The 12,220-nt window shown below is 32.5% G+C and overlaps 1 protein-coding gene across 6 annotated transcripts in view; it reads right to left on the bottom strand.

The window, feature by feature from the left end:
• The window catches only part of LOC108478737 (BEACH domain-containing protein B-like), a 30,582-nt gene extending 27,878 nt beyond the window's left edge, over positions 1-2,704 (bottom strand). For 3 of the 6 annotated variants that reach the window (XM_053025834.1, XM_017781204.2, XM_053025833.1), the window contains exons 1-4: positions 2,423-2,704; positions 1,749-1,966; positions 1,384-1,447; positions 304-526 (exon numbers count right to left, since the gene is read on the bottom strand). In XM_053025834.1, the coding sequence (XP_052881794.1) occupies positions 304-526; positions 1,384-1,447; positions 1,749-1,867 (406 nt within the window). In that variant the 5' untranslated portion in view covers positions 1,868-1,966; positions 2,423-2,704. Of the gene's footprint in view, positions 1-303; positions 527-1,383; positions 1,448-1,748; positions 1,986-2,422 lie in introns of all 6 variants that reach the window. The other 3 variants (XM_053025835.1, XM_053025836.1, XM_053025837.1) reach the window with 3 other exon arrangements.
• Between the last annotated feature and the right edge of the window lie 9,516 nt (positions 2,705-12,220).

Raw genomic sequence — 12,220 nt, 5'->3', positions numbered from 1 at the left:
TATTTACAAGAGATCCACCCAATAGAAGTACCAAGTTAAAAAATGCTTCAACTTGAACTAGAACACACAAATTTAAGGTGCACATGGAGCTTCTTCATTTTTTAAAAGTAATTACTTCATTAATTTTACATCATTTTGCATAAAGGACAAATATTTTGGAATCATGGGAGTTTACAGTTTCCTTTTCTTTCTGGACATTCCAATTTCTTACTGTTTGCTGTTATCGTCTTAAAAGTTCTCCCTATCAACAAAATTGTCTGCCCAAACAAAAGCAACTCCAACAGAAGATATAAATAAACTTACACTCAGAGACCAAAGTGGTTAATTGCCCAATCTCTTCAATCAAAGTCAAAATGATTTCAGCGGGATGCCCAGCAGAGCAGCCAACAACTATATCATTAACTCTCATAGAATACTCAGCAATTGAAGCAGCTTCTGGTAGCTGGCCACCATTATCAGGCTCCCAGTTCTTGAATACTGTCAGAAACTGCTTGAGGAAAACATGAAACGACCTTTTCTTTTCCGCCTAAAATCGAGCAAACCATTGACAGAAACCCATTAACAACACAGAAGTTATACCCATAAACGTGAAAGAACCTCAAAGATGATCATTAATCCTTTGAAATGAAAACTTTAAAGGAGAATGTTTTGATAAATAAAAGCTTACTTAGAAAGACCCGAATTTAAGAAGGGCAAAAGAATAAATTGGTAAGACAATTGCCAGAGCCAAAAGTGAGAAAACATATAAAAGGGACGGTAAAATTTCTTGTTCATAGACATCGGAAACCCTCTAAAATTTTGAATTAAACACCTTGAGAGTAGTTAAGCATACTATAAGAATACTACATAGCTGCAAACAAACTTCCAACATTCAAAGATCCAAGAAAGGTATCTTCTCTAACTTATTTAGCAGAATGAATGCACGTCCTTTAAAGATGGCCCAATTGTAATCTCGATTGTATGTCATAGCCTAAGTGAGAAAGCATGTAAAAGAGATAGTAAAATTTGCTTGTTCAGTGACATTGAAAAGCCTCTAAAATTTTGAATTGAACACACTTAGTGTAGTTAAGCATACTATAAGAATATTACATAACTGCAAACAAACTTCCAATGCTCAAAGATTCAAGACAAGTTTCTTCTCTAATCCTTTTAACTTATTTAGCAGGCTGAACACACTTCCTTTAAAGGTGGCTGAATTTCAGTCTAGATTATTTTCGCATCCTTTTATGCCGCTAACATACCATTCTTTTTCTAGTATTAAATCTAGAAAAAAGAATGCATGACACATATGAACTGATACAAGTGGGTAATAAGTTCTACAACGGTTTGGTGAAATTAGAAAAGATAAATAGAAATCTGAAAACTTCAGGCATGGGGCCATACCTTATCCACCGTGTTCTCATATCTCTCCCACAGTGAACTCAAAACTGCCTCATCATTTCCTTCACTGGAAGATAGTAACCCAAAGGGGAAAAGATAATAATAAAGTTCAGCTTGAATAAAATGATAAGGTAAATCAAGTGCATCCAAAAGCACCAAGTGGATTAATCTAAACCTCCAAACAATGAATTAGTACAGCTGGACTCCCGTCAAATAAGGAACTAATCAAACTTGTAGAACAGTAAGTTTAAACTAAAATGCTCAGCAGTCCCAAATTTTACTCACTCAAAAACTCCTTTGTATCACCACATATTTAAAAAGTAAAATAAAATAACAACCATCAATTATCAATCATCAAGCATCAGTACCTGAAGCAAATCCTTGGAGTAGGAGGAGACAACCTCTCCCCTTGTGCCCCTGGTGAATCTCCAGTTTGGCCACTAGATGTCCGACGAATAAGATCAGCCACACCTTTCACAATATTCATGCTGTCCGCAAAGATTTGCAATAACTACAGCTTCACAATGCAACAATCAATAAACAGATGGCCATCCCAGACCATCACTTTTAGCCAATATCAATCCAGCTGTACATATCACACCACACTGAAATGATTCAAAATAGTAACCTAGGCAGTTATAAATTCAGTTTATCAAATAACTCGGAACAGATAATTTATTTATTTACTCTTTTTAAAAACTTACTATCACCCCTGTTGTAAATCCACTTTCATCTTCTTCTACAGAAAAATTCTACGCCGAATAAAATGGAAAGAGCTAAGTCTTTTTTTTTTTTTCGCTAAGCCGGTAAAATTTATTAGTTATGAAAGTCATTTAATTTAAGTAATACCGATGGTAGTTATTACATTTCCACGAAGATAATAAAATGGAGAAACATTCAAAAACACGCTATTGAAGATTAAGAATCTCAAAAGTAAAGAGAAATGAAGAGAGATCTCGCGGATGATAGTCGATCATACAAGCAAAATCAAATTAAAGACGATAGAAATAAAGCAGTCGTTAGTTGCGAAAAGTAAAAGTACCCGATCAGATCAAACAGCTGGAGTCTTGTCTTGAATTCTAGGGTTTATGATGCAAGATCTGACTTCTGATTGTTTCGTTGAGCTTATTTCAATGGAGTTCAGTGAGAAATTTAAAGAGAGAAATAATTAATTAGCGAATACTAAAATAAAAAAGGAAATAAAAGGGACAAAGAAGAAGGTTAAAGGCAAAAAAAGAAATAAATAATTATCGGAGCATTTAATCCATAGAATGAAATAGGCCTAAGCCTTCCAACTTAAGCCTTCCAACTTAAGCCTTCCAACTATACCACTATTTCCTTTTAATTCACGATTTCACTTTTGTTTTAGGGTAAACTATCAAAATAGTCACTTTTGTTTATTTCAAATTACATTTTAGTTATTTATATTTGAAATGTTACGTTTTAGTCATTTATGTTATCATATTATAACATTTTAGTCACTGAGCCGTTAATTGTTGTTAACAGTGAAACGTTAAGCTGACATGGCATGTTAAATTATCATTTCAAACGAAAATTTTAGGTTAATTTATACAATTGATCCCTATCTTTTTTTCGTTTTGAGTAATTTAATTATTATTTTTTATGTTCCTTTTAACTTTTTTTCTTTAATTTCCATTCTCTTCTATTTCTCCCATTGTTTTCATCTCTTCTCCATTTCTTTTAACATAGTTTTTTTATGTTTTCCATTTATTAAAACTAGTCCCTATACTTTTATTTTTTGAACAATTTAATTTTTTCTTTTTATTTCTTTATTTGTTAAAGCCAAATATCTTTGATTACATACTCTATGTAAACCTAGAGACCATTTTCGATCACTACAAGATGAATGAAATCGATCCTATTGAATTAATCAATACCAATTCTTCTTTGATACATAATAGAACACCAAGCTAAATTCTACCAAAGATATTGATTTGCTTACCAAATTGATGCCAAGAACTAAAAACAAAGTTAACCCTGATGAGATCAGAAGGGTTAACTAGTATCATGATGATCTTCATTAAAATATCTAGTTCAAGCAATTTTATAAATCATCACAATAATCCGTTTTTGGATCCTTTGTATGGCTTCATCAATAACTGTAAAATATTAGATACCTCATTTCACAATTGTCTATAATAAGCAAAAAAAAAAAAATTAAAAAAAATCTTTATTTTGGGTTTCATTGAAGATCAATACAAAATTGTTACCCTAAGCTGAAAACATATTAAAAACTAATCAAAAGGAAGATTAAATAGAACGTACAGGAAATACCCAATACCAAAATAAAATAAAAGTATAAGGACTGGTTTTAACAAATGAAAAGAAAAACTATGTTAAAATAAATAGAGAAGTGAGGAAAATGGAGGGAGAAGCAAAACAGAATGGAAAATAAAGAAAAAAAGTTAAAAAGACATAAAAGAAAAAATTAAATTGCTCAAAACGAAAAAATATAGGGACCAATTGTATAATTTAACCTAAAATTTTCGTTTAAAATGATGATTTAACGTGCCATATTACCTTACTGTTATACTGGTAAAGGTAATTAATGACTCAATGACTAAAATGTTACAATACAATAATGTCAATGACTAAAACATAACATTTCAAACATAAGTGACTAAAATGTAAACTAAGGAAAATAAAATTGACTATTTTAATAGTTTACCCTTTGTTATATACACATTTTTCAATTTCCATACTTAGAAGAGTTTTTTTTTAAATTGTACCTAAATTATATTTAATTTTTAATTTAGTACCTAAATTATGCTTAAGTTATATTTTTAGTCTATTTTTAACATGCTTTAAAAAATTAATAGCCTATCAAATAGTAGGCTAAATTAACTATATATGCTTATTTTCGGTCATAAGATTGAGGTCATAATCATAGAAAAACGGAGGGATTTCTGGTGTAATCAACATAATTTTTTCTCTATTTCCAAGCAGCTGGTATCTTTAACATTTCATTTGTTATAGTATGCCCAAAGACCAATCATGAGATTATTGCAATTACATATTTATTTTACATTGTTTATTAATATAAGGCATTGCCATTATTATTTAAGTTTCTTTTTCGTGTATATAAATAAATTGAATTGTAATAAAGTCCTAAGAAAATATTATTATTCTTAAAAGGTTCTTAGTCAAGTATTATTATGGGTTTGGACAATAATAATGCATTGAGACTAATGTGTAGTTGATTGATGACAAAGTGTTGCCATTGACATAGAGATGTCAAAATCAATACATGAGTATGTGTTAGAGAAAAACATATTGGACAAACTCACTATGAGTATGTTTCTTGGATTATTATGGAATAATTACAACATTACTCAAAGTGACAACTATGTATATGATCCTTAGACTTGAGATCATTATTATCCCAACATCGTGAGTTGCATATTTTGACACAGTCAAATGTCTACCATAACAAATTATACTATAAAGATTGATGTTGGGTATGCCACAATCTATGTAGTGGAAGATGATTAATCAATATAGAATTTATCCCTCCTACATAATGAGAGTAATATCTTAGGCCTCTTGATGAAATGGGACTAGAAATGCATGGCCATACTTGAATAAGTTGATATAAGATATCACACTTATTTGTTTGTTATAATCCACTCAAAACATCAAGAAATATGAGATTGGACTATGCAAGTGTGACAAATCCATGACTTGTGTCCAATCTAGATATTAAGGATAAAAAATATAATACATGAAAAAGTTATCACAAAAAGGTTATGTCGAATCACGATTTCTTGTAACTTGGGTAGCAATGATGCATTGCTAAATGCCACCCATTGCTTGTAATATTAGAAACGTTCTAGTATTACTACTAACGTTACAAGAGCCTATAAGGTCACACCGTATAATGAAGCGAACAGAATCAAAATACATTTGGTATTGTATTTAGCTATCGAATGAATTAAATTAATTATTGAATTAAATTAATTTGATGGTTAAATATTGAACACATTATACGTACAAACTTGTTGTAAACAAATAAAAAATATATTTAAAATTAATATATGAATTTGATTCATATAAAATATTAATTGTATATATTTTACCGAAATTATTAATATAAACAGTTATAATAATTCTAGTTAAAATATAAAAGGGCATGGAAAGTGATATTTTGTTATGAAAGAATATAATTCTCTTTCATGACTTTCCATTTGTTTCTCTAATAATAAAGGAATAATCTCCTTTTTCTTTCTAATATATGATATCAAAAATAAAATAAAAGGAAGATATCCCTTAGTGTGTTGGGGTACTCAAGAAAAAAAAAGTATAGCAGTCGTCTTTGAATTTTTTCTGAAATTGTTTAAAGAGTTTTTCTGTTCATGGTTGACTGGCTGGACTATGTAGAGGATGAGACATTTTTCATTATGGCTTGGAATCGACATCGAATGAACAACATCATTTCATCATTTTTTAGTTGAGAAAGAATATATTCAACCCTAGTACAACTCATTTCACTCCTCGTACATCGATCCATGGCTGTGGATCGCCGAAATAATTTTTCCGCTGCACCACGGGGTGTATCAGCGATCCCAACATCATTCTTATCCATAAGCTGACACCGAGGTGGACATAAGAGGGCTCTCAAGCAGAGAGCGGATGTTTTGGCATAGTACAAGTCAAACTCGGGTCGACTCGACAGCTGTTGTAGTTATTAATAGGTTGTTTAATAACTGGCTCCCCCATTATACCTCAATCCATGACCACATAACAGTCGTCGATTGAAACCTTTACGTAGACTTCCACTTGTGACCGTATAAAGCAAAAGCACTCCGAAACCCGAGCTCTCCATGATAGGTTTTAGAGGTAATAGTCCCATCTTGGCATGATATATGAAATGTGTGCATCTCAGAGCAATATCAGAAAGTGAGCGAGATCATGCCATTGACATGGGTATGTAGTTGCCACTATTTGCACAATTATGCTATACCATATTTTATTTGTTCTTTACATTCATAGGTATGCTTTTTTTGACAGGGTACGAGCTCATCCAACACCGTTTCCATAAAATGTTGGACACCTTGTGTGTCATCAACAACTACAGTGCGACATACATAGCGAATATAGCATTCAAATAGTGGATGAAATTGTATAACAGGGGTCTATAGTATGGGCACATGGTACAGCGAAAAAGTGCAAGTATACATATTCGCAAACAAGTAATAAAGTAACAAGTAAATGTCGGGTTATCGTACCCACAGGGACTGTGAAAAGAATTATTTATGAATACAATTTTAAAAACATTTTGGTGAAGAAAATTTTTTTAATTTGAGGAGGTGATTAAAAACTAGGATTTTAACTAAGTAAAATAAATAAAAATAAAATACAAAATTCCAATGCACAATTTTGAAAGATAATTTTAATCAAGATGACATAATTGTGCTAGATTATTTACATTTCTTAACTTAGAATTATTAAACTCATGTTTATGTTGTTACGAATAAATTCACGACAACTCGGTAATTTGCTAACTTATGAACATACTTACCTACCAAAATCCATTTATCTCTTGACTATATCTCTATGTCAATTCAACTGATTCAACAAATTTTAATAAGCAAATATGTTAATGCACATACATACTTATGAAATTAAAATAATCTCTTATACAAATCTCTATGCCAATTCAAATAATTAATTCAATCTCATAAGCACATAAAAGATTACGCGAGGTAACAAAGTATTTCCACCTTGAAACAGCTTAATCACAATAATCTTGCAACTTATGCAAGGCTAATGTGTCGTTAAATACTGTTGCTAATTTAGCCCTCAGCTACCTTAGATGATTAAACATGCACTAATTAAGTTTCGTGTCAATTAATTAAAATTTCAATCAGTTTAAATAATTAATTCATTAGTTACCTTACAATTGTAATGCAAGAATAACTTAGTCATGGTTTTACTTAATCAAACATCTTACCGAGGCCTATAACAACACAAACACAATTTTAATAACTCAAGTAGACGAAATGCAATCAACCTAACATGAATTAAATTTAAGCCAAATTAATTAAATTAAACATATCAACATCACAAATATTCATAGACATGTTTATAGCAACAACAATAAAATTAAAAGGATAAGGAACAAGAATCAAATCCAGTGTGTCTTCGAGGCATGACTAGTTTGCTCCACTCCTCCTTCTCCGCTTGTTCTTGTTGAACCGAGGCTTCCACGAACACTTGAATGTTGCTCTAAATGGTGGTTGAATGACTCTTTTTCAAGAGGTGAAATCGGCAAGGGAATGGAGAAGAAAATGAAGAACAATGAAGGGAGAAAAGTGAGAAAGAAGTGAAGAATGAATGGTTTTGAGATGTGTTTAAAGTAAGCAGCTAATGGGGGTATTTATAGGTTGAGAAGACTGCTAAAAATATCCAAAATCAGTAGCTAAAGACTCCCCCCATGTCGGGCCACACATGTAGTATGTTTGAAGATTTCAAACTTGCTATTTTTATGTAAGGGCAAATCTTGAAAGGCATGAATAGTGGAGGGATTTGAATGCAAATTGAAGGATTCTTCAAGGGCCATTTTGCAAGTCAAATAATCAGACAAACAAGCTGATTGGCTCAGCATGTGGGACAGTTTTGGGCTGCCCAATGCTCAGTTGGATCGGTTTTCTCGGTTCAGCTCAATTGGGCCCTCTTTCTTAATTAATTAATAATAATTTATTTAACCCAAATTAAATTTGATTAAAATTAAAATTCATTATATTATGAATTAATACACATAATTTGGACCGTCTTAGGCTGAAAAATTAATTCTCCTTGATGCTTCAAAATTGCTTCTCGGTTTTGCTCTTCTAGCAGTGCCTACCAGGCCATTTTTCACCCTTTGTGAAATCTGTTGAAAATAATCAAAATTTGATATAAAGTTAATTAAAATTCAACATGTTCATAATTTGAGTGCAATTTAATTATTTTATAATTATTATATATTTTTTGACAAGAATTTTACCGAAACTATATGAATTTGAGTTAAAAAGGGCATGAAAAAGTGTCTATATTTTCGTGTTTCTAGAACATGATGACAAACTTAGCTGAATGCATCAATTTTGTACTGGAAGGGGTGCACTATTTGACGATAACCTTGATTGTCAAAGAAACATACTTTCACTTGTCTGCCTTATTTCCAAAGTGGACGGCGGCGTATGTTGGACAGATAGTGGGCAACCATGTTTGGTGCAAGGATGTCATGAAAGAAATTAGACAAAATATAGCAAGAGCGAAAACTATGAATGTAGTGTGCCATTCGCATCAGAACATGGAATTTTGGGTCACGGAGTACACTAGGCTCGACCAAGACATGTTAGGGGCATCATATTGTGTGCACCTAACATGAAGGACATGTGATTGTGGGAGGTTCCAAGCACTTCGGTTCCCATGCACACATGTAATTATCACATGTGTGAACTTACAAATTGAGTACACACCTTATATCAACGATGTGTATAGACTAGAATGCATGCACAGTGTATGGAGTCCTGAATTTCCACCTGTCCCAAATGAGAGTATGTGACCACCAATATCCAGTGCGTTGTATGAGTTAGCATCAAACATGAACCTATGATGTATCGTGAAAGGTTGCCTAAATTCCACTAAGATACACACCAATATGGATATTCGGGAGAAGGACAATCAACAGAAGTTTAGAAACCCAGGGCATATGAAAGCAACATGTTAAGTATTGAGGGGTGCATTAGGGCCTCAACTTTGCTATTATTCATTTTTTGTACCCAAAAGTTTTTTATTTCTTTTTAACTTGTATTTCAACTATATTTGTCACGGTCTACCAGTTTGATAAAGATGCCTATCCAAAGTTACATATTTCATATAAGATATTAAATATATGGAAATTTACATATAATTTAAATTAGATTTTAATAAAGACAAATATGAGTTGCAATGAAAATATACTAAAAAAATATCATTTCTTTATTGATTTCCACGTACAACTAATGTTGTCGAGTCATCCACGTGATCGTCACCATCGTCTTCATCTTTACCTCTATCTTTGTACTCATATTCATCTCCACCTTCATCTTCATCTTCATATTCATCTCTACCTTCGGCTTCATCTCCGTCTTCGTCTCCATAACCTTCCTCTGTGCTTGAGTAAAGTGTTGTCCTAGCCTTCCATCATGTGTCCTCTTCTACGAAAAGATGGTTGCGTCGAAGACCCAACTTGGTAAAACAATGATGTGGTAATTGTTTGTGACAACATCGACGTGTAGGTGTATGGTGTAGCAAAACCCGGATACGTCAGCATTAACTCAAGCATTAAAACTGGCATCGATGACTGGATTAGAGTCAGCAGTGGTGACGCTACATGTATTGGCATCTGGCTTGGCATTTGCATTGGCATCAGTGTCAGTATGGGGGTGTAGAATGTGGGAGACATCGGTACCCTAAAATATGTAACTGTGAGTTGGGTAGAAATAGGGATGTGTGGTGGTGTGTAGTGTGGTGATTGTGAAAAAACATGGGGTTAATGAAATAAACAAGAATAAGTAGACTGAATTGATTGGGATATAGCGTAGACATAGGCGACACTTGTTTAGTCGGAGCCGATAATGAACCCGCCATGCGACTGCATCTGGACCTACGCTGCTGGGGTAGTTATCGTTACCTCTTTTGACGAATTTGCCTCCTCATTGCCTCTATTGATAGTAGATACGACTTGCCAATGAATCTGAACCACGGCATGTACTCCAAATTGTCCACCGTGTCCGATAAGAAAATTTTTAAAGTTTGAGGAAATATGAAAAATTGTAAATAGAAAGTCATATACACTAAATTGAATATTATGTGAAACTGAGGCTAATAAATTAAAATAAATTACTTTATAGATCAAGAATTAGTTCACAATCGAGGAAAAGGGAAAGTTGATGATTATTTCTTGAACTTTTGGTTTTTCTACATTTTAGCCTTGGTAAGTTCATATGGTTTAATTAGATATAATTTGTACTATTATACTAAATTCTAACTTGTGATATGTCCAAAATTATATCCCTGTATATTTGAATTGTTAATTTATACAAGGCAAGAAAATAAATTGAATTGGAAATGTTATACAATTACCTGTATCGAGTCCGGATGAACATAAGATAGGATACAATTGGCATGCCAATAGGTTATTAATGCGTGTGGTATGGGTTTAACTTTTGATGAAATGGTGATTATTGATTTGTTATTATCCACTGAATATTTATAGTGATTCTGATGTGTTATCGGGGGCGGATGTAAAGCCTTCGGGCTTAACACTTGCTGCCTAGGTGTGTTTCGGAGGGATGTTAGCTTATGGGCTAGGCACTTAGTGCCAAGGTATGTTCTCAGTTGTTTTAGCTCATTTGAGTATTCTGGTGTGTTCTAGATGGTTAACCGCGTATCTAAATTTGTTATATTGTTCATCGGGCAAGTTTTCAACGGTTATATGATTCGTTATTTAATTTATAAATGTTTACATGATCTTTTGAATATATAAAATGAGAATTGGTAGTGATTAATTTAGTATAATTGATCATGTTATACAATAAGTGTATAAATATAAAAACTCACGTATTGAATGAATGTGAATGAATAAGAAGAAATGGTAAGTTTGACATGAGTTTTATGTATGAACTTATGAACTTAAATGCAAATTAGTTTGGTGTGATATGTGAATTGAGGTTGATAATTGAATTGTAGTGTCAATAAGGACACATTGGTTAGACACTTAGGTTAAGTGTTTTAGCATGTTTTAGGCTTGTTTGAATGTGTTTTTAATGTATGTAAATGGTTGATTTTGATTGGCATGGTACTCATGTGTTGGATGAAAGTTTGCCTTGTTTCTGAAGCTTTTTAAGGTGCACACGGTCATGTGTCACACATGACCTGGACACACGGCCGTTGTGTTTTATTAATTTTAGGTACAAGATTTTTCACACAATCATAGTTAGTTACACAGTCTGAGCACACGGGGGTGTGGGTAGCCACAAGACCATGTTTGAATCCAGGCGGGCTGATCTCTTTCACATGGCTGTGTGACCCGTGTTTCCAAAATTTTCACAATTTTTCATGTTTTTTCTGTTTTGATTCAAATTAGTCTCTGATTGTTCCCAAACTATTTTAGGGCATCATAAGCTTGTTTTAAAGCCCGTAAATGTTATTTTGCTATGAACAAAATACAGATTTGAATATTGTTATTTAAATTAATAAATTAATAGTTTAATAATGTAAATTGTTTTGATATGTTCTGTAATACTCCGTAACCCTAATTCGATGATGGAGACGAGTTGAGGGTGTTACATAGGTTGCTAATTGACTTAAGAAATGGTATAATTAAATGATAAGTGTAACAACCCAATTTTTAGTGGTGTCGAAAATAGTGGTTTTGGGGTCACAGATCCGACGAGTAAGTTCGTAAACATTTACGAGTCAAATATGGTTTTAAAAAGGATTTTGATATGGTAAATTATGTTATATAAATGATTGATTAAGTTCAAGTGGTAAGACCTAAGGTCAAGTGGTTTTAGAAAATAATGTATCGGGACTTCATTTTTATAAACCAAGCCGTAAATATTTATAAAATTATTTACAGATTTTCATTAAGGTGCTATTAAAGTTTCGTTGAAAAATTTTAACGTTTCGATAGTTAATTAATTAAAAAGGACTAAATTGTAAAGATGTAAAATTTATTGGCTATAGCATCATTTGTATATAATTGTAACACCCCAAACCCGGCCTAGACGTTATGACCGAATCTGGCGATGTCCCACTGAAGTGTTTTTCGAAAAACATGATTTCATTGAAA

Source organism: Gossypium arboreum, chromosome 3 (assembly GCF_025698485.1).
Source record: "Gossypium arboreum isolate Shixiya-1 chromosome 3, ASM2569848v2, whole genome shotgun sequence".
NCBI classification, from domain to species: domain Eukaryota; kingdom Viridiplantae; phylum Streptophyta; class Magnoliopsida; order Malvales; family Malvaceae; genus Gossypium; species Gossypium arboreum.
This window is presented reverse-complemented; position numbering and strand designations above follow the sequence as displayed.